Below are 23,641 nucleotides of genomic sequence, written 5' to 3'. Positions count from 1 at the left end.
TCTGGTGAGGGTCTTTTTGTGGCATCCTCCAGAGGGAGAAATGCCCTGTCTTCATATGGTGGAAGGCAAAAAGGCAAAGAATAAAAAGAGGGCCAAACACGCCTTTTTATGATGGGATTCCTGCCACCCATAAGGGCAGAGCCCTCATGGCCCTGTCACCTTCCAAATGTCCTACCTCCTAACACTGCCACAATGACAACCAAATTTCATCATGAGTTTTGGAGGTTACAAACATTCAAACCATAGCATCAGATATGTGGTTTGCCAGTGTATGCTCCCAGTCTATAGCTTGCCTTTTTATTCTAGCAGTTTTTTTGCAGAACAAAAGTTTTTAATCTTGATAAATTTTAATTTTTCAGTTTTTCCTTTTACGGATTGTACTTTTGATCCCAAGTCTAAGAACTCTTTGCCTAGCCCTAGATCCCAAAGACTTTGTCCTGTGTCTTTTTGTAAAAACTTTAGAATTTTATTTTTTATACTTTATGTCTTTGATCCATTTTGAGTTAATTGTTACATAAAGCGTGAAGTTCAGTTTTTTGCCTATGGATCTCAGATTGCTCTATCACTAGCTGTTGAAAAGACTACTTTATCTCCATTGAATTACTTTCAAACTTTTGTCAAAAACTAGTTAGGCATGTTCTTATGGATCTATTTCTGTGGTCTTTATTCTGTTCCACTGATCTATGTGTCTCTTCACCAATATCACTGCCATGATTATAGTAAGCCTTAATATCAAGTAAAATGATTCTCCTCCTTTATTTTTCTCTGTCAAGATTGTTTTGGATGTTTTAGTGCCTGTTACTTTCCATATATGTTAGAATAAATTTGTTTATCTTTACAAAAAAACCTTGCTGGGATTTTGATAGAAAATTTGTTAAACCTATAGATCACAGTTTGAGGAAAATTGACATATTTGTTGAGTTTTCAAATCTATAGCATGGTATTTTTCTCCATTTGTTACATATTTGATTTCTTTCATAAGCATTTCACAATTTTCATTATATAGCCTCTGAACCTGTTTTGTTAAATGTATATCTATTTCATTTCCTTTTTTGCAATTGAAAAAAATAGAAATTTATTCTTTTTATTAATTTTTAATTGACAAATAGTAATTGTGTGCATTTATGAGGTGCAATGTGACATGTTGATATACGTACATGTACATTGTAGAAGATTCAATCAGGCTAATTAACATGTCTATGACCTTACCAGCTTATCATTTTTTTGTGGTGAGAACTTTAAACATTTTTTAACAATTTTGAAATACACAATATCTTATTATTAGTGGTGGTCATCATGCAGTGCAATAGATTGTGTTTTTAATTTTGTTTCCTATATGCTCATCATTAGTGTATAGAAACATGGTTGATTTTTGTGTTTATTTTGTATCCTGTGCCCGTGCTAAACCTATTTATTAGCTTGTTTTTATTCTTTGTGATTTTCTATGCAGACATTTGTCATCTGCAGGATGACTGGAAAGGATAAAACACTAATATTAATAAATACAATAATAATAATTATATTTTATTTTATCCTTTCCATACAATGTGATTTAATTTCTATTTATTTATTTATTTATTTATTTATTTATTTTTGAGACGATGTCTTGCTGTGTCACCAGGCTGGAGTGCAGTGACGTGATCTTGGCTCACTGCAACCTCCACCATCCGGGTAATTCTCCTGCCTTAGCCTCCCGAGTAATTGGGACGACAGGCACATGCCACCATGCACAGCTAATTTTTGTCTTTGTAGTAGAGACAGGGTTTCACCATGTTGTCCAGGATGGTTTCGATCTCTTGACCTTGTGATCTGCCTGCCTCGGCCTCCCAAAGTGCTGGCATTACAGGCATGAGTCACCATGCCTGGCCTTTATTTCTTTTTCTTGACTTATTGCAGTGAGTGACTAGAACTTCCAGCACCATGTGGTAGACATTATAATAAGTGGTGAGAACATACGTGCTTGCAGTATTGATAAATGTAGGGAGAAAACATTCAATTTTTGAATCAAGTATGATGTTAGCTATATATTTTTTTCTAGATTTAAAAAATCAAGTTGATGCAATCTCCTTGTACTAATTTAATTAGAGTTTTTAAAAATCATGAATTGGCACTTGATTTTATCAGATGCTTTCTCTGCATTGATTGATATTATCATATGATTTTTCTTTTTAGCTTGTTGATATGGTGAATTACCTTAGTTGATTTTTGAATGCTATTCCCTAGAATAAATCCCATTTGGTGTATGACATATACATATGGAGAATATGTTTCATTTACCTTTTGTATTTTTTGTTTCAATTTCATTTAGCTATGCTCTGATCTTTGTGATTTCTTTTCTTCTGCTGAATTTGTGTTTGGTTTGTTCTTGTTCCTCTGGTTCCTTGAGGTGTGTCCTTAGATTGTCTCTTTGTGCTCTTTCAGACTTTTTGACGTAGGCGTTTAATGCTATGAACTTTCCTCTTAGTACTGCTTTTGCTGTATCTCAGAGGCATTGATAGGCTGTGTCACTATTATTGTTTAGTTCAAAGAATTTTAAAATTTCCATCTTGATTTCATCGTTGACCCAAAGATCATTCAGGAGCAGATTATTTAATTTCCATGTATTTGCCTGGTTTTGAGAATTTCTTCTGGAGTTGATTTCCAATTTTATTCCACTGTGGTCTGAGAGAGTACTTGATATAATTTCAGTGTTCTTAAATTCATTGAGACTTGTTTTGTGGCCTTTCTTATGGTCTGTCTTGGAGAATGTTCCATGTGGTGATGAATAGAATGTATATTCTACAGTTGTTAGGTAGAATGTTCTGTAAATACCTGTTAAGTGCATCTGTTCCAGGGTATAGTTTAAGTCCATTTTTTCTTAAATGATTTTCTGTCTTGTTGATTTTCTGTCTTGATGACCTGTCTAGTGCTGCCAGTAAAGTATTGAAGTCCCCCACTATTATTTGTGTTGCTGTGTATCTAATTTTTTTTTTTTTTTTTTTTTGAGACTGTGTCTCACCCTTTTGCCCAGGCTGGAGTGCAGTGGCACAATTTCGCCTCACTGAAACCTTCGCCTCCCAGGTTCAAGAGATTCTTCTGCATCAGCCTCCCGAGTAGAGTAGCTGAGATTACAGGCACCTGGCACAATGCCCAGCTAATTTTTGTATTTTTTTAGTAGAGACAGAGTTTTGCCATGTTGGCCAGGCTGGTCTCGAACTCCTGACCTCAGGTGATCCGACCTGCCTCAGCCTCCCAAAGTGTTGGGATTACTGGTGTGATCCACGCCCAGCCTGTCTATCTCATTTTTAAGGTCTGGTAGTCATTGTTTTATAAATTTGGGAGCTCCAGTGTTAGGTGCATATATTTTTAGGTCTGTGATATTTTCCTGTTAAATAAGTCCTTTTATAATTATGTAATGTCTCTTGTCTTTTTAAACTGTTGTTGCTTTAAAGTCTGTTTTGTCTGATATAAGAATAACTACTCTTGCCTGCTTTTGGTGTCCATTTGCATGGAATATCTTTTTCCACCTCTTTACTTTAAGTTTATGTGAGTCCTTTTGTGTTAGGTGAGTCTGTTAAAGACAGCAGATACTTGGTTGGTGAATTCTTATACATTCTGCTATTCTGTATCTTTTAAGTGGAGCATTTAGGCCATTTACATTCAACATTAGTATTGAAATGTGAGGTACTCTTCCATTCATTGTGCTATTTGTTGCCTGAATCCTTGATTTTTTTTCATTATGTTATTGTTTTATAGGCCTTGTGAGATTTATGCTTTAAGGAAGTTCTATTTTGGTGTATTTTTGGGTTTTGTTTCAAGATGTAGAGCTCTTTTTAGCAGTTATTGTAGTGCTAGGTTGGTAGTGGTGAATTCTCTCAGCATTTGTTTGTCTGAAAAAGACTTTATCTTTTCTTCATTTTTGAAGCTTAGTTACACTGGATACAAAATTATTGGCTGATAATTATTTTGTTTAAGGAGCCTAAAGATAAGACCCCAGTCCCTACTAGCTTGTAAGGTTTCTGCTGAGAAGTCTGCTGTTAATCTGATCGGTTTTCCTTTATTGGTTAGCTTGATGCTTTTGCCTCAAAGCTCTTTAGATTCTTTCCTCCATCTCGACTTTAGATAATTTGATGACTATGTGCCTAGATTATGATCTTTTGCAATGAATTTCATGGGTATTCTTCGAACCTCTTGTATTTGGATGCCTAGATCTCTAGCATGGTCAGGGAAGTTTTCCTTGATTATTCTCTCAAATAAATTTTCCAAAGTCTTAGATTTCTCTTCTTCCTCAGGAACACCAATTTTTCTTAGGTTTGTTTGTTTAACATAATCCCAAGCTTCTTGGAGGCTTTGTTCATTTTTTAAAAGTATTTTTTCTTTTTTGTTTCTTTTTTATTATACTTTAAGTTCTGGGATACATGTGCAGAATGTGCAGGTTTGTTACATAGGTATACATGTGCCATGGTGGTTTGCTGCACAACCCGTCATCTACATTAGGTATTTCTCCTAATACTATCCCTCCCCTTGCCCCCAACCCCCTGACAGACCCCAGTGTATGATGTTCCCCTCCCTGTGCGCATATGTTCTCATTGTTCAGCTTCCACTTATGAGTAAGAACATGTGGTGTTTGGTTTTCTGTTTCTGTGTTAGTTTGCTGAGAATGATGGTTTCCAGCTTCATCCATGTTCCTGTAAAGGACATGAACTCATTCTTTTTTATGGCTGCATAGTATTCCATGGTGTATATGTGCCACATTTTCTTTATCCAGTCTATCATTCATGGGCATTTGGGTTTGTTCCAAGTCTTTGCTATTGTGAATAGTGCTGCAATAAACATATGTGTGCATGTGTCTTTATAATAGAATGATTTATAATCCTTTGGGTATATACCCAGTAATGGGATTGCTGGGTCAAATGGTATTTCTGGTTCTAGATCCTTGAGGAATCACCACACTGTCTTCCACAATAGTTGAACTAATTTACACTCCCCAACAGTGTAAAAGCATTCCTATTTCTCCACATCCTCTCCAGCATCTGTTGTTTCCTGACTTTTTAATGATTGCCTTTCTAACTCGTGTGAGATGGTATCTCCTTGTGGTTTTGATTTGCATTTCTCTAATGATCAGTGATGATGATCTTTTTTTTTCATGTTTGTTGGCTGCATAAATGTCTTCTTTTGAGAAGTGTCTGTTCATATCCTTTGTCCACTTTTTGATGAGATTGTTTTTTTCTTGTAAATTTGTTTAAGTTCCTGTAGATTCTGGATACTAGCCCTTTGTCAGATGGATAGATTGCAAAATTTTTCTCCCATTCTGTAGGTTGCCTGTTCACTCTGATGATAGTTTCTTTTGCTGTTCAGAAGCTCTTTCATTTAATTAGATCCTATTTGTCTATTTTGGCTTTCATTGCAATTGTTTTTGGTGTTTTAGTTATGAAGTCTTTGCTCATGCGTGTATCCTGAATGGTATTGTCTAGGTTTTCTTCTAGGGTTTTTAATGGGTTTAGGTCTTAAGTTTAAGTCTTTAATCCATCTTGAGTTAATTTTTTTATAAGGTGTAAGGAAGGGGCCCAGTTTCAGTTTTCTGCATATGGCTAGCCAGTTTTCCCAACACCATTTATTAAATAGGGAATCCTTTCTCCATTTCTTGTTTTTGTCAGGTTTGTTAAAGATCAGATGGTTGCAGATGTGTGCATTATTTCTGAGGCCTCTGTTCTGTTCCATAGGTCTATATATCTGTTTTGATACCAGTATCATGCTGTTTTGGTTACTGTAGCCTTGTAGTATAGTTTGGAGTCAGGTAACGTGATGCCTCCCGCATTGTTCTTTTTGCTTAGGATTGTCTTGGCTATACAGGCTCTTTTTTGGTTCTATATGAAATTTAAAGTAGTTTTTTCTAATATGGTGAAGAAAGTCAATGGTAGCTTGATATGGGGATAGCATTGAATCTGTAAATTACTTTGGGCAATATGGCCATTTTCATGATATTGATTCTTCCTATCCATGAGCATGGAATGTTTTTCCATTTGTTTGTGTCCTCTCTTATTTCCTTAAGCAGTGGTTTGTAGTTCTCCTTGAAGAGGTCCTTCACATCCTAGTAAGTTGTATTCCTAGGTATTTTATTCTCTTTGTAGCAATTATGAATGGGAGTTCACTCATGATTTGGCTCTCTGTTGTCTGTTATTGGTGTATAGGAATGCTTGTGATTTTTGCACATTGATTTTGCATCCTGAGACTTTGCTGAAGTTGCTTATCAGCTTAAGGAGTTTTTGGGCTGAGATGATAGGGGTTTCTAAATATACCATCGTGTCATCTGCAGAGACAATTTGACTTCCTCTCTTCCTATTTGAATGAACTTTATTTGTTTCTCTTGCCTGATTGCCCTGGCCAGAACTTCCCATACTATGTTGAATAGGAGTGGTAAGAGAGGGCATCCTTGTCTTGTGCTGGTTTTCAAAGGGAATGCTTCCAGGTTTGGCCCATTCAGTATGATATTGGCTATGGGTTTGTCATAATCAGCTCTTATTATTTTAAGATATGTTCCATCACTACCTAGTTTATTGAGTGTTTTTAGCATGAAGGGGTGTTGAATTTTATCAAAGGCCTTTTCTGCATTTATTGAGATAATCATGTGGTTTTTACATGGTTCTGTTTATGTGATGGATTATGTTTATTGATTTGCATATGTTGAACCAGCCTTACCACCAAGGGATGAAGCCAACTTGATCGTGGTGGATAAGCTTTTTGATGTGCTGCTGGATTCGGTTTGCCAGTATTTTATTGAGGATTATCACATTGATGTTCATCAGGGATATTGGCCTGAAATTTTATATTTTTGTTGTGTCTCTGCCAGGTTTGGTATCAGGATGATGCTGGCCTCATAAACTGAGTTAAGGAGGAGTCTCTCTTTCTCTGTTTGGAATAATTTCAGAAGGAATGGTACTGGCTCCTCTTTGTACCTCTGGTAGAATTCGGCTGTGAATCCATCTGGTCCTGGGCTTTTTTTGGTTCGTAGGCTATTAATTACTGCCTCAATTTCAGAACTTGTTATTGGTCTATTCAGGGATTTGACTTCTTCCTTGTTTAGTCTTGGGAGGGTGTATGTGTCCAGGAATTTATCCATTTCTTCTAGATTTTCTAGTTTATTTGTGTAGAAGTGTTTATAGTATTCTCTGATGGTAGTTTGTATTTCTGTGGGATCAGTGGTGATATCCCCTTTATTATTTTTTATTGTATCTATTTGATTCTTCTCTCTTTTCTTTTTTATTAGTCTGGCTAGCAGTATCTATTTTGTTAATCTTTTCAAAATGCCAGGTCCTGCATTCATTGATTTTTTGAAGGGTTTTTCGTGTCTTGGTGTCCTTCAGTTCTGCTCTGATCTTAGTTATTTCTTGTCTTCTGCCAGCTTTTGAATTTGTTTGCTTTTGCTTCTCTAGTTCTTTTAATTGTGATGTTACGGTGTTGATTTTAGATGCTTCCCACTTTCTGATGTGGGCATTTAGTGCTATAAATTTCCCTATAAACACTGCTTTAGCTGTGTCCCAGAGCTTCTGGTACATTGCGTCTTTGTTCTCATTGGTTTTAAAGAACTTATTTATTTCTGCCTTAATTTTGTTACTTACCCAGTAGTCATTCAGGAGCAGGTCGTTTAGTTTTCACGTACTTGTGTGTTTTTGAGTGAGATCCTTTTTTTTTTTTTTTTTTTTAAGATGGAGTCTCAGTCTGCTACCGAGGCTGGAGTGCAGTGGTGCCATCTTGACTCACTGCAACCTGTGCCTCCCAGATTCGAGTGATTCTCCTGTGTCAGCCTCCCAAGTAGCTGGGACTACAGGCATGTGCCAGCATGCCTGGCTAATTTTTGTACTTTTTGTAGAGACGGGTTTTTACCATGTTGGCCAGGTTGGTGTTGAACTTCTGACCTCAGGTGATTGGCCTTCCTCGGCCTCCCAGAGTGCTGGGATTACAGGCGTGAGCCACTGTGCTCAGCCTTGAGTGAGTTTCTTAATCCTGAGTTCTAATTTCATTGCAGTGTGGTCTGAGAGACTGTTTATAATGATTTCCGTTCTTTTGCATTTGCTGAGAAGTGTTTTACTTCCAATTATGTGGTCAGTTTTGGAATAAGTGCTATGTGGTGCTGAGAAGAATGTATATTCTGTTGCTTTGGGGTGGAGAGTTCTGTACATGTCTATTAGATCCGTTTGGTCCAGAGCTGAGTTCAAGTCATGAATATCCTTGTTAATTTTCTGTCTCATTGATCTGTGTAATATTAACAGTGAAGTTTTAAAGTCTCCCACTATTATTGTGTGGGAGTCTAAGTCTCTTTGTAGGTCTCTTAAAACTTGCTTTATGAATCTGGGTGCTCTTGTATTGGGTGCATATATTTAGGATAGTTAGCTCTTCTTGTTGCATTGATCCCTTTACCATTATGTAATGCCCTTCTTGTCTTTTTTGATCTTTGTTGGTTTAAAGTCTGTTTTATCAGAGACTAGGATTGCAACCTCTGCTTTTTTGTTTGTTTGTTTACTTTCCATTTGCTTGGTAAATATTCCTCCATCCCTTTATTTTGAGCCTATGTGTGTCTTTGCACGTGAGATGGGTCTCCTGACTACAGCACACTGATCGGTCTTGACCAGTGTCTTTGTCCAGTGTGCCAGTCTGTGTCCTTTAATTGGGACATTTAGCTCATTTACATTTAAGGTTAATATTGTTTATGTGTGAATTTGATCCTGTCATTATGATGCTAACTGGTTATTTTACCCTTTAGTTGATGCAGTTTCTTCATAGTGTTGATGGTCTTTACATTTTAGTATGTTTTTGCAGTGGCTGGTACCGGTTTTTCCTTTCCATAATTAGTGCTTCCTTCAGAAGCTCTTGTAAGGCAGGCCTGGTGGCGACAACGTCCCTCATCATTGCTTGTCTGTAAAGGATTTTATTTATCCTTCACTTATAAAGGTTAATTTAGCTGGATATGAAATTCTGGGTTGAAGATTCTTTTCTTTAAGCATGTTGAATACTGGCCCCCCACTCTCTTCTGGCTTGTAGGGTTTCTGCAGAGAGATCCACTGTTAATGTGATGGGCTTCCCTTTGTGGGTAACCTGACCTTTTTCTCTGGCTGCCCTTAAGATTTTTTTCCTTCATTTCAACCTTGGTGAATCTGACAATTATATGTCTTGGGGTTGTTCTTCTCAAGGAGTATCTTTGTGGTGTTCTCTGTATTTCCTGAATTTGAATGTTGGCCTGTCTTGCTAGATTGGGGAATTTCTCCTGGATAATATCTTGAAGTATGTTTTCCAACTTGGTTCTGTTCTCCCTGTCACTTTCAGGTACACCAAACAAATGTCGGTTTGGTCTTTTCACATAGTCCCATATTTCTTGGAGTCTTTGTTTGTTCCTTTTCATTCCTTTTCTCTAATCTTGTCTTCACACTTTATTTTATTAAGCTGATCTTCAGTCTCTGATATCCTTTCTTCCTCTTGATTAATTTGGCTATTGATGCTTGTGTGTGTTTCATGAAGTTCTCATGCTGTGTTTTTCAGCTCTATCAGGTCATTTTGTTCTCTAAACTGGTTATTCTATTTACCAGTTCCTGTAACCTTTTATCAAGGTTCTTAGCTCCTTTGCATTGGGTTAGAACATGCTTTTTTAGCTTGGAGGAGTTTGTTATTACCCACCATCTGAAGCCTACTCTGTCAATTCATCAAACTCATTCTCCATCCAGTTTTGTTTCCTTGCTGGTGAGGAGTTGTGATCATTTGGAGGAGAAGAAGCATTCTGGTTTTTTGAATTTTCAGCCTTTTTGCTCTGGTTTTTGCTCATCTTCATGAATTTATCTATTTTTGGTCTTTGATGTTGGAGACCTTCAGTTGGGGTTTTTGCATGGGCATCCTTTTGGTTGATGTTGATGCTATTGCTTTCTGTTTGTTAGTTTTACTTCTAATAGTCAGGTACCTCTTCTGTAGGTCTGCTGGAGTTTGCTGGGGGTGTACTCCAGACCCTGTTTACTTGGGTATCACCAGCGGAGGCTGCAGAACAGCAAATATTGCTGCCTGCTCCATCCTCTGGAAGCTTCATCCCAGAGGGGCACCTGCCAGATACCAGCTGGAGTTTTCCTATATGAGGTTTCTGTCAGTCCCTGGGAAGTGTCTCCCAGACAGGAGGCACAGGGTTCAGGGACCCACTTGAGGAGGCATTCTGTCCCTTAGCAGAGCTGAGCACTGTGCTGGGAGATCCTCTGCTCTCTTCAGAGCTGTCAGGCAGGAACATTTAAGTCTGCCGAAGCTGCACCCACAGGTGTTCCTTCCCCCAGGTGCTTTGTTCCAGGGAGCTGGGAGTTTTATCTATAAGCCCCTGACTGGGGCTGCTGCCTTTCTTTCAGAGATGCCCTGACCAGAGAGGAGGAATCTAGAGAGACGGTCTGGCTATAGCGGCTTTGCCATGCTGCAGTGGGCTCTGCTCAGTTTGAACTTCCCAGTGGCTTTGTTTACACTGTGTGGGGAAAACCACCTGCTGAAGCCTCAGTAATGATGGACTCCCCTCCCCCACACCCAACAAGCTCAAGCATCCCAGGTTGACTTCAGACTGCTGTTTTGGCAGCGAGAATTTCAAGCCAGTGAATTTTAGCTTGTTGGGCTCCATGGGGGTGGGATCCACTGAGCAAGACTACTTGGCTCCCTGGCTTCAGCCCCTTTTCCGGGGGAGTGAACGGTTCTGTCTCATTGGAGTTTCAGGCGCAACTGGGGTACAAAAAAAAAAAAAAAAAAAAAACTCCTTCAGCTAGCTAGGTGTCCTCCCAAACACCCACCCAGTTTTGTGCTTGAAACCCAGGGCCCTGGTTGTGTAGGCATCCAACAGAATCTCCTGGTCTGCGGGCTGCAGAAACCATAAGAAAAGTGTAGTATCTGGGCTGCATAGCACCATCCGTCATGGTACAGTCCCTCACAGCTTTCCTTGGCTAGGAGAGCAAGTTCCCTGGTCCCTTGTGCTTCCTGGGTGAGGCAACACCCCACCCTGCTTCTGCTCACCCTCTGTGGGCTGCACCCACTGTCTAAGCAGTCCCAGTGAGATGAACTGGGTATCTCAGTTGGAAATGCAGAAATCACCCACCTTCTGCATTGGTCTCACTGGCAGCTGCAGACCAGAGTTGTTCTATTTGGTCATCTTGCCAGCCCCCTGCCCCCATTTTTTCTTTGTCTTTATTGGATTGGATTAATTTGAAAGCCTTGACTTTGAGCTCTAAAGTTCTTTCCTTTACTTGTTCAGTTCTATTGTTGAAACTTTCCAGTGTATTTTGCATTTCTGTGTGTCTTTCATTTCCAGAAGCTATGATTTTTTTAATGATATCTATTTCTTTGGAGATTTTTTTTTTTTCACTCCTATCCTATATGATTTTTTAAGTTTCTTTAAGTTTGTTTTCACCTTTTTCTGGTGCCTCCTTGAGTAGCTTATCGATCTTCTGAATTCTTTTCCTGGCAATTCAGAGATTTCTTCTTGGTTTTGATCCATTGCTGGTGAGCTAGTGTGATCTTTTAGTGGTGTTATAGAACCTTGTTTTGGCATATTACCAGAATTGTTGTTCTTTTTTTTTTTTTTTCTAGTTTGGATGGACTATGTCAGAGGAAAGATCTGGGACTCAAGGGCTGCTGTTCAGATTCTTTTGTCCCATGGGATGATCCCTTGATGTGGTGCTCTCCCCCTTCCCCTAGGGATGGGGCTTCCTGAGAGCATGACCACAGTGATTGTTATTGCTCTTCTGGGTCTAGCTACCCAGCAGAGCTATCAGGCTCCAGGCTGGTAGTGGGGAGTGTCTGCAAAGAGTACTCTGATGTGATTCGTCTTCAGGTCTCTCAGCCGTGGCTACCGGCACCTTCTCTGGTGGAGGTAGCAGGGCAGTGAAGTAGACTCTGTGAGAGTCCCTGCTTGTAGTTTTGTTTAGTGTGCTGGTTTTCTCAAATGCTGGTTATGCTGGCAGTGAAGTTGTGACGTGAACAGTTCAGGACCTCTGGTTGGCCAGGGTGTTACAGGTGGTGGAATTAGCTGTTGTTTTCCCCTTCCTCGGAGTAGGGTTGATCTGTTAAGAGTTGCTGTAATGCTTTGAGTTGGTTGGCCTCCAGCCACGTGGTGTTGCCTTCAAGAGAGCATCATCTGTGGTAGTGTGGAGGGATACAAGCTTGGCCTAAGATCACCTGGATAAGTATTCAGGTTTCTCAGGTAATGGGCAGAGCCGTAGAGCTCCCATGAGTTTATTTCTTTTGTCTTCAGTTACTAGGTCAGGTAGAGAAAGACCATCAGGTGGGGACAGGGTTAGGCGTTTCTGAGCTCAGACTTTACTTGGGCTGGGCTTGCTGCCACCATTGTGAGGGGTGGGGTAGTGGTTCTCAGGCCAATGGAGTTAAGTTCCAAGGGGGATTATGGCTGCCTCTGATGCTTTGTACAGGTCGCCAGGGAAGTAGGGGGAAAGCTGGCATTGACAGGCCTCACCCAGCTCCCACACAGCCAGCAAGGCCAGTTTCACTCCCTCTGTACTCCCACAACAGCCAACAGAGCCAAATTTATATCCAGACCTCCAGTGTGTAGGGCTGAGATCTTGCTTTAGCAGCTTTCAGTACTTCCCCGTTCAGTATGATACTAGCTGTGAGTTTGTCATATATGGCTTTTATTATGTTGAGATACATTCCTTCTATACCCAGTTTTTTTTAAGGGTTTTTAATCATGAAGGGATGTTAAATTTTATCAAAAGCTTTTTCAGCATCCATTGAAATGATCATATGGTTTGATATGATATATCACACTGATTGGTGTATGTCAAATCATTCTTGCATCCATGGGATAAATCACACAGCCATGATGGTGATCTTTTAATGTGTTGTTGAATTTGGTTTGCCCATATTTTTTTGAGGATTTTTGCATCAATGCTCATCAGGGTTATGGGCCTTTAATTTTCTTTTTTTAATGTGTCTTTGTGTCTGGTTTTGGTTTAAGGGTACTACTGGCCTCATAGAATGAGTTTGGAAGTATTCCCCTCTCCTCTGTTTTTCAGAATACTTTGAGCAGGGGTGGTATTAATTCTTCTTTAAATGTTAGGTAAAATTTTGCAGTAAAGTCATTGGGTCCTAGGTTTTTCTTTGTTGGGAGACTTTTTATTATAGCTTCGGTCTTGCTAGTTGTTATTGATTTCTTCAAGTTTTGGATTTCTTCAAGTTTTGGATTTCTTCATGGTTCAATTTTTGTAGATTGTATGTGTCTAGGAATTTATTTATTTTTAGGTTTTAAAAATATTGGCATATATTTACCTCATAGTAACCACTAGCGATCCTTTGAATTTCTGTGGTATTGATTGTAATGTCTCCTTTTCCAACTCTCATTTTATTTATTTGAGGCTTCTCTCTTTTTTTTTTTTAGTTTGTCTGGCTAACGGTTTGTCCTTCTGTATATCTTTTCAAAACAATAAACTTTTTGTTTCATTGATCTTTTGTATCATTTTCTTCAATTTCATTTATTTCTGCTCTGATCTTTATTGTTTCTTTTCTCCTACTAACTTTGGGTTTGGTTTGCTCATACTTTTCTAGTTCTTTAAGATGTGTAATTAGGTTATTTGAAGTTTTTCTTCTTTTTTGATGTAGATGTTTATAGCTGTATATATCCCTCTTAGTACTGCCTTTGCTGTATCCCATAGATTTTGTTGTGTTTTATTCCAATTATTTGTTTCAATAAATTTTTTGATTGCCATTTTAATCTCCTCATTGACCCACTGGTCATTCTGGAGCACATTGTTTAAATTCCATGTGATTTTATAGTTTCCCAAATTCCCTTTGTTATTGATTTCTGGTTTATTTCGTTGTTGTCAGAGAAGATACTTGATGTGATTTCCATTTTTGAATGTTTAAAACTTGTTTTGCGGCTAGCATATGGTCTGTCCTTAAGATTGATTCATGTGCTTAGGAGAAGAATGTTTATTTTGCAACTGTTGGATGAAATATTTATAAATATCTATTAGATCCTTTTGGTCTATAGTGCAGATTAAGTCCAGTGTTTTGTAGTTTTCTTGTTATGTGTTTTCCTCAGGCTTCAGATCTTTTTACCAGCTCAGTGTAGAGCCCTGGGGCCTGTGTGTCTGTCTGATAGGATAAGCTGTAGTTATTTATTTTGGCCATTTTACCAGTCTTTTCAAGCTCTGTTACGTCACTTGCACAGCTTTGTGAGTGCAAAGATATAAATATCATGATTTGGGATATTCCACTTACAGGATGATGAGAGGAGCCCAGAGAAAAAGATAAAATTTACCTGGTGCTCTTAGTGAGTCTCTTTTTGTGCTTTGTATTCTTATAGGGGAATCTTCTGTTCAAGAAGTTTATCTTTTGACTTTATTTCTAGTATGTTCTGTTTATTGGCAAGGATAACTAATTCTTTATGGTTATGGTTGTGCCTCCTTTCTCCAATCGAGAGAGACCAAAATATAAACTTAAGTGGTTTTTCCGACTGATCACTCATTATGCATTTTCTAGGCATCTTTTTCCTGGATTGCCTATTTATGTCCTCAAATCTCTTCTTACAAAATTCAGGTATATTAGTGACCTTTACTTTCATTATTATATATTTTCATTTTCTTTCACCAATACTCTACAAGTAGTAATAGGGTGAGGAGCCACAGTGAGTGGGGTCAAATGAGCACAATTGTATATTGTGGCTCTTACTAAGCCTCACTAGTATTAGAGATTATAGCATGAGATTGTATGATTTTGTTGTTGAATGTATTTTTGCCAGTTTTTAACTACTTGTGTTTCTTTTCCTCTCTTCCTCTCTTGCTTTTTTTTTTGTTGTTGTTGTTAGTTTAGGAGAAGGAAGATTTTGTAATCTGACTTTACCGTCTTTACCAAGAAGTTTGATTTATTGCATTTCAATTATATATACTTTAAATTTCTTATATAATTTTTCTGTTTGATCAATCATGAGCTAAAAGGAGTTATGGGTTCTGTTACTACTATCTTTCTCTTCCTTTTGAATTCTCTACTAATTTTGCCTTGCATATTTTGATGAATACTATTTGTTGTACAAAAGTTTATGCTAATTCATTTTTTTTTTGGAAATAGTATACTTTATTTTTGTCTTTTTGCCCCCAAATCAGCTTTATCTGGTGTTCATGTTGTGACCCTCACTTTCTTATTGTATTTGTCTCCTGTGTTTTTGTCTATTTTTTATTAACCTTGATTGAATCTGTAACCCAAGAGTCTTTTTTTGACTAATAGGTTAGTTTTCCTGATTGTATTTGTTGATGTGATATGTATCAGTTTTGAATTATTCTTATGTTTCTGTAATAAACTCTATTTGGTCATCATGTATTTTTAAAATATGATGTTAGATTATGCTGGCCAATATTTTATTTAGCATTTTTATGTTGATATGCGTAAGTTGAATGGTTTGTACTTTAACTTCATTATTGTGATAAAAAACATATAACATTAAGTGCACCATCTTAACACTTTTTAAATGTACCATTCAGCAGTGTTAAGTATATTCACCTTGTTGTGCAACAGATCTCTGGTAGTTTTCCATCTTGTAAAACTAAAAGTCTATACCCATTCAACACGAGTTCCCTTTTCCTCTTCCTCCCAGTCCTTGGCATTTGTACATTCTGTTTCTGATTTTGAATACTTTATATGAGTGGAATCATATGGTATTTGTGTTTATGTGACTGGCTTATTTCACTTAGCATAATGTCTTCAAGGTTTATCTATGTTGTAGTATGTAACAGGATGCCCTTTTTAAAGACTGCATAATATTCTATTATATGTATATACCATAGTTTCCTTATTATTTTTCTCTTGATGGACATTTGGGTTACTTCTACCTCTTGCTATTGTGAATAATCCTGTAATGAAAGCGAGTGTGCAACTATCTCTTTAAGATCTTGCTATGAATTCTTTGGGATATATTTCCAGAAGTGGGATTCTTGGATCATATGGCAACTGTATCATTAATTTTTTGAGAACCTCTATATTGGCCATAGTGACTGTACCATTTGACATTCCCACACAACAGTGCATAAGGATTCTAATTTCTTCACATCAGCATTTGTTAAGTCCTGTTCATTTGATAGTGGCCATCCTAATGTGTGTAGGCAATATCTCATGGGGCTGTGATTTGCATTTCTTGTATGACTAGCAATGGTGACTATTTTTAATATGCCTGTTGGACATTGTATATCTTCTTTGGTGGTTTAATTATTCAAGTCTTTTGCCCATTTTTGAATTGGGTTAATAATAATTTTAATCCAATTTTTTGTTGTTGAGTTGTAGGAGTTGCTTATAGATTCTGGATATTAACTCTTCATTGATTATATATTTTAATGATGTTTTTATCATCTTATTTTTCATTACATAGTAGTACTTATTTTCTTCCTTATTCTCTAAAGTGTGTGTGTGTGTGTGAGTGTGTCTTACGTTGGTTGATTTGGAAGGTGTATGTAGCCTTTTAAATTAGTTTATTGATTACCTTTATATTTTAAAATAATGTATCTAATACTGTCTCCTGTTTCATATTCCTCTGCATATACAATTTTAGTATTTATTATTCTACATTGTCAAGATTGGTAAAAATGTATATTCTGTTATTTAACTATGATTCCTATATCTTTTTAACTTGAGCTTTATATTTACATAGATTCAGCTCATCTTTTATATGCAATTTTTTTCCAAGTTGTCAGTTAATATGACAATCCCCACTTTACCTATAAGCCCATTGGTATAGGAAACTGTTACTAGATGACCGTCTTAACTTCTAATTAAAATAGATTGGCTTTTGGGGATTATGATAAATCATTTTTCCTGTATCTTTCATTAATTTAATGGGGCCTTAATCTCTGCCTAGCAATGTGAAATTTGTTTACTATCTTGATATGGAGAGAGAGATTCAAAGTGTTCTAGTTGGTCCTTTCAACCTTAAAATCTCTTACTCTGTGGTCAGAACAAACATGGGGATTATTCCTTTTATTGAGTTTATTCAAACTATATACAGAGTCTAAAAAAATGAGCACAAGATAGGTTTATGGTTCCATGGGCTCACCATGAGGTAGACTCTGATAAAATTCTGATTATTGCTTGACACTGATATGCTTGCACTCTGATTAGTGAAAAAATAGTGGCATTATAGATTCCCAAGAATTAAGTTAGTTGATGTGCAATTACCCATGTCTTAATATTTTAATCCTTAGTGCATAATATAGTAGGAAGGATGTAGTATGTATTTGTTATATTATTTCAGAACTTTTCCACTAGAGTACCAGGCTTCCTTTTTATTCAAATGGCTATAGGCTGATAAATTTATTTAGATCCAAAATTTGTTCACAAGGCTGTCATTATCTACTCTGGTTGCTCAAGTCAACCCTGTGTTTGCCAGGCCATATTACTGGCATATTTTACTTATTCAGATTAAATAGGAACCTTAAAGGTATGGCCATCTCTTTGGTCTAAGGGAACTGATGATTATTTAGCTACCACTAAAGATGCACATTCTTGTATGAACTGTTTCACACCTTGGAAACATATATTTTATTAGAACAGACTTTACCAAGATCTCCAGACCAGGAAAAGTCAGAATTGCAGAGACAGTGCAGTTGTGGGCAATGGTTTCTCTCTCTGTCCTCTAGAAGCCAAGATACATATTCTGAGAGTCATTACGATATTGCTGGTTTAGGAAATGTACTTTGTCTTAAAAGACAGCATGCCAGCCCCTTAGAGTATACATTCCAATTGTCACTATAACTGAAGATCAACCATTGGTAGATGATAGGATACATAATAAGAACAGTAGTAAATACTATTACATCAGTTTGCAACCAGCTTCTTTCATAGTGAAGTGAGTTCTGTGGTTAGGAGCAATGCTGCGGGAGAGATAACATGGTGTATGCAAAGTATTCAGTGAGGATAGATACTGGCATAGACATCATGGGCAAGTTTTACTGCCTAAAGTTCTGCACACTTGGAGATTTTTACTTTCTAAGACATCTAATACTCCCTGGAGTTGTAAAAATTTTGTTCTTCAGATGGTTGTCATATTACAGGCACCCTACATATTCATTTATGTAGGCCAGGCTTTTCTTTTATCTTACTGAGTAAATTCTATCTAGTGATATTAGCATATCACTCTTTCCAATCTGACCACAGCTCTCCTTTCCGTTTTTATCTTGACTATACACATACCCTATTCTTCAGCAAAAGTTACGTATTATTTCCAAAGTATTGTGCTCTTTTCTGTATTTATTCATGTGATGATTTTTGCTTCTTTAGTTTTTCCTTTTACCCCTCGTCTCTACTTATCCCCTGTTGAAAACTTGTTCATTATTGCCAACTGAACTACACCTTTTCTCAACATGCATGGAAAAATCTAATTCTGCCTGTAAAGGCTCACAATATTTTAGATCTTTTTGCAACTTTTCACAGCTTAGTTACCTGTGCGTATCTCTCATTCTGTAATTTGTTCCATTAACTTTATTTTACAAATAAGAAAGCTGACATTCAGAGTTTTAAGAGACTTATTCAAAAGTCTACAGATATACACTAGAGACTGATTAGAATAAAGGAAAAGATAATCAAAACCAAATAATACCTCTGTAGAAAGGAACTAACTTTTCTTTTTTTCTTTTTATTACTTTATAAGATTGAGAGGTTAGTCATCTTTCTTTGTTAATACTCATTAAAAAAGATTTTGATAATATTCATTTGTGATCATAGTGATGATTATGTTATTTGTACTTGATATTTATTTTTAATAGGAAAAACTCAAAAGAGAGGCAAAAGAAAACACAGCTACTCTTAAAGAAAAAAAAGACAAGGTAAGAGCATATAATTCTCATAGTTTTAAAATATAAATTCATTTTCTAACATCTACTTAGAAATGATTTTTTTTGTTTATAAGTGGGAAAATAGCAATAGCATTTTAAATATTTCATACAATTTCATTTCCTAAATTATTTCTTGCTATTTGTTAATTCAAAAGCATTTTAGCTAAAAATTTCAAAATTTTTGTCATTTGGAGATTTAGAGGTTTCCTAATGCAGAAACAAAAAAGAAGAAAGAAAAGATTTAAGTTTTTCTCTACAATTCTTATTATAGTTTTAATTTAATTAGGTACTTCTGTGTTTCTTAAAATTTTTTTAATGTTAGAGGCAAAATATTTTCATAAACAATTCTAAAACTTATTTAGATTATGTCTAATTTTGGGTTTTGAGGGGGCATAATAAATGACATCCTGTTTTCCTCACTTATGTTCCGAACCAACTGCGAAAGACAAGGGAGAATAAAAATAATATTTTTATTATTGAAGACTTTATTAAAAAGTATCAATATTTTAAATACTGGAGAATGCAGTTTATATTTGAAGGCAAGAGGATCTCTTAATCTTGAAATCCCAAATTAGAAAAATTTATCTACTGTCACAAGTAGAGCTTAAATAGCATAGGTCTACCCACTTGATCGTCTGGTCTTGTAAAACTTAGGTTATAAAGGAGTACAGCAGAATTTATGTGTAATTCTTTTAGTTCTCAAGAGGAGGAATAAGGAAGAGATTGAGCTGTATGTGACCAACTTCTCGCTTTTTTTAAATTCACCAATCACATTAAGTAACTTTTTCTCCCTAAGGAACCAGGAAGAGGTTTGGAATGTTACCCTGGTGGTATTCCCTGCATATGGAAGGAAACATCAGTCATAGAGAAGAAGAATACCCCTCAGCTTCTAACCTATCTGATACTATAGGATTGTTGCAGAATAATTTTGATTTAGCAAATTTTTGGTTAAAATGATTAAGAATTTTCTTTACATATAGTGATATAGTCTTCTAAGTTCCCACAGAGGTTGCTATGATTATAGTTAAACTGGAAGGAAACGACACTCAGAGTAGTTTGAGAACAGTTCCTTACATTTTATTACATTTGGGTTAAAAGAGAATAAAGAAAAGATGTATTGAACCTGTAAGTGAATATTGAGTGCTTTGTATGTTTCCGACACTGTGCTAGACACTTGGAAACATTATATTTGGAGAAATTATAATCATAATAAAACTAGCCAGAATGGTTAGATATAGACTTACGGAAGTATCTAATTAATATAAGCAAATTGGTTAATCTCCAATAGTGTTTTCTAAATTTAGAATGTGTTCATATTATGAAAGTTTGTATCACATTCTTATAGAGATGTTTTGATTCATGTATAATTCTGTATGTTTCCATTATCAAGTAGATTAGTAAATGCCATATATTTTATCTGAGAGTCTAGATATATATGTTGGAAAATGAACCATATGTATGTTGCAAAATGAAAAAAATGATGAATGAAGAAATTTAACTAGGCTTTTTTTTAATTTTTATTATTTTTTTTTTACTATACTTTATTCCAACACTACTGAAACATAAGTCTTGTTAAATTTACCAAACGTTTCTGAGTTTCGACAAGTTACTTAACTTCTTCGTGTTTCAATTTTCTCATCTATAAAGGGATAATAATAATACCTATTTCCTAAAGTTGTTATGAGGATTAAATGAGATGGTGTTTGTAAAACATTTAAAATAGTGCTTGGCACATAGCACATGCCTTATAAATGTTTGTTTGAAAAATACAACAGAGAAATTTGTGAATTTTCTGTCTACATGCATAACTATAAATGTTACATCCTTCCAAAAAAGAATGTAACTTGTAAGGAAGTACATGTTTCCATCATGTGTTCTGGAAAGGGATAGCTCAGTATTTTCACATGCAGGGGAATTTTCTTTAGGCTACCAGGGAAATGTCAAATTCCAGATATGGCCACAAGGTGGTGCAGTGACCTTAAATTGTCATTCTACTTGTAGGGAGAAACAATTTGTCCATGAAAGCAGTTACATTCTGGAGGTTCCAAAGTTTACCCCGATGAATCCAGACAGCAGTAAAAAAATTGCTTTCATCAAAATTTTGTCATCAACTATGATGTATAAATATGTAGGGAAAAGGATACAGAAATGCAACTCTGAAAAAATTCATACTTGCTGGAGAAAGGATTATGAAATGACAGATCACTAGAACTGGGCAGGAAAGATATAAGCCATCTCATTTAGCCCCTTGGTTTACAGATGAATAAATTTAAGCTTGGAGATACTTGAAGATTTACTTAAATAATCTGGAAATATAGGAAAGATCTAGGAGAAAAGACCATGTTATGTACTTGGCTCCCAGTTCAATGATTTTTGTATAGTACATGTAGTTGCCTCTTTATCATATACCCTAATTTAAACGCACTGAAAGTTCAGCCACCATGCTTTCAAATTTAGTCTTTGTAGTCCCTTTGTGTGTATGTGTGCTCTATTGTTTCTTTCATATGAGTAATTGCCACGATTGTATTCGTGGAGATGGTAGCGACCAAAGAAAGTGGTGAAATAGAAAGTGATGAGCATGAGTTTCATTTTCATGTAGAATCCCACTAAAGCAACTATTACTAGCTTTTACTAGAAAGCTAGGTCAGGTGCTAAAAGAAGCTGTATACAAAGGTAGCGTGAAAGAGAACTGAGGAAATAGAGTTGAAAAAAGTGTCAAGTATTTAGAGTAAACTTGCAATTTATTTATTTAGAATTGAAGCAAATAGCCATTTTCTCAGTTTTTTCCTTGAAAATTTTTCTCATTCTTTACTTTCATAATTATTCCCCTTGCTTTTGGAGGCAAAGTAGGCTGGTGGATAGGAAAAGACTGATATTTTTATAGGTGAAAAAGAAGTATCAATGTATGAAAGAGAATGAATGAAAATTAGAATAGATTTCCTTTTGACTTTTAGGCTATTGTAATGAACCATAGATTAGGGCTTTTTGCCACCAGGAGTACAGATTTTTTATTTTTTGAAGAGAATCCTCAACTTTTGGTCAGAGAATTGAGATATCTTATTTGTTTTCATTTTTGAAAATTTAACTTTAAGTTCGGGGTACATGTACAGATTTATTATATAGGTAAACATCTGTCATGGAGGTTTGTTGTACAGATTATTTTATCACCCAAGTATTAAGACTATACCCGTTAGTTATTTTTCCTGATCCTCTTCCTCCTCCCATCCTGCATGCTCCAATAGGCCCCAGTGTGTGGTGTTGTCTGCCTGTATGTGTCCATGTGTTCTCATGATTTAGCTCCCACTTGTAAATGAGCCCATGTGGTATTTGGCTTTCTGTTCCTTCATTAGTTTGCTGAGAATAACGACCTCCAAGATATCTTATTTGTTTTCATAGATGCTCTGTGAAGACAGGCAGGGGCAGATAACATTTGCATCTTAAATGGGCAAGTAACAAAGAAGATAACTGTAATTTATTCAAACTTATCTAGTCAATGATAAATTTGGGGATAAATTTGCATATTTTGTTGTTAATTCTACTAGTTGCTGCACTTTAATTAAAGAAATAAATAATTAAAATGACATTTAGTGATGGTTTTATTCACTCTTGTTGTTCAATGCAGAAAACACAGACATCTTTATTGGAAACACCTGAAATGTATTGGAAATTTGATTCTAAAGCAGTTCCTTCACAAACTATATCTCGAAATTTCACATCAGTTGATCATGGCAAATCCAAAGATAAAAGAGACTATCTGTGGACATCTGCCAAAAATACTTTATCTACACCATTACCAAAGGTTTGTGTCTAAACTTTCCAAGTTAGTAGTAATTTTTTTAGTAAATAAAGTTCTGTTATCACCATATACGTGGCGTGACGCACACATATATAACTAGTTTCTTGAAAGTTTCAATTTTTTTGTGGTATCAGCATGAAATGTAAAGACAAGGTCTTGCTCTGTTGACTAGGATGGTCTTGAACTCCTGGCCTTAACTGATCCTCCTGTCTTGGTCTTCCAAAGTATTGGGATTATAGATGTGAGTTACTGTGCCTGGCCTTCGATATGAAATTATTTCTTTTTTTTCTATCACTGTCCACAACTTAATGTCATCTTGGGCAGATTTCATAACTTACTAGTTATTTATCAGTGTTTAAGGCCCTGACACGGGAAATCTGATTCTGACTTGACATTTTATAGCATCACTGCAGTTACTAGTTCCCTTTGCTGTTTACCCCACATCATCTTGCATCTGTAGTCCTTAGCAGTCATCTTGGAGCAGATGCCTCTAGCAAAGTGGCCCAATTCTGGATGTCTTCCATACATCCACTTAATCCGTGGGGAATTCATACAACTTTGCCATGCTAAATGGCAGTGCAGATGCTCTACCTTTGATCTCTCCTCTCTCTTGTTTCCTTTTCCTCTCCTCAGCTAGATACAAAGACAAAGAAATTTGCTGCCTAGGTTCGTATCTAACTAGGGAATGAGATGCCAGTCTTTCTTTCTTGGAAGCACTCCTAGTATTCTTTATAAAGATGCTCTTGGAGTTCCTGCCTCACTTGTCTTGGGAGTTGAAAGGAAAAGGATCTCAATTGTCTCCATCCCACTAAGCTTAAATGTCATGCCTTTTCCTTCTCAGTTTCCCAGGTGTGTTTGATGGTGTCTGCAAGTCTCTGAGACTTTTGTCTTTCTTCATTTTTTTTCCTATTCCATATCAGTTGAATTATATTCAGGTTCATGGATTTTTCTTCTGCTTGCTCAAATCTGCTATTAAGCCCTTCAAGTAAATTTTTCATTTCAGCTATTGCATTTTTTAATTCCAGAATTTCTA

General features: G+C 36.3%; 1 protein-coding gene across 1 annotated transcript in view; it reads left to right on the top strand.

The window, feature by feature from the left end:
• SYCP1 (synaptonemal complex protein 1) overlaps positions 1–23,641 on the top strand; it is a 116,953-nt gene that overhangs the window by 87,586 nt on the left and 5,726 nt on the right. Inside the window, exons 27-28 of the mRNA XM_077950631.1 lie at positions 18,744–18,803; positions 22,435–22,611. Of these exons, the coding sequence (XP_077806757.1) occupies positions 18,744–18,803; positions 22,435–22,611 (237 nt within the window). The remainder of the gene's footprint in view (positions 1–18,743; positions 18,804–22,434; positions 22,612–23,641) is intronic.

The sequence above is a fragment of the Macaca mulatta genome, chromosome 1 (assembly GCF_049350105.2).
Source record: "Macaca mulatta isolate MMU2019108-1 chromosome 1, T2T-MMU8v2.0, whole genome shotgun sequence".
Lineage (NCBI taxonomy): Eukaryota > Metazoa > Chordata > Mammalia > Primates > Cercopithecidae > Macaca > Macaca mulatta.
The sequence above is the reverse complement of the archived record's forward strand: the minus strand, read 5'-3'. Positions and strand labels throughout refer to the sequence as shown.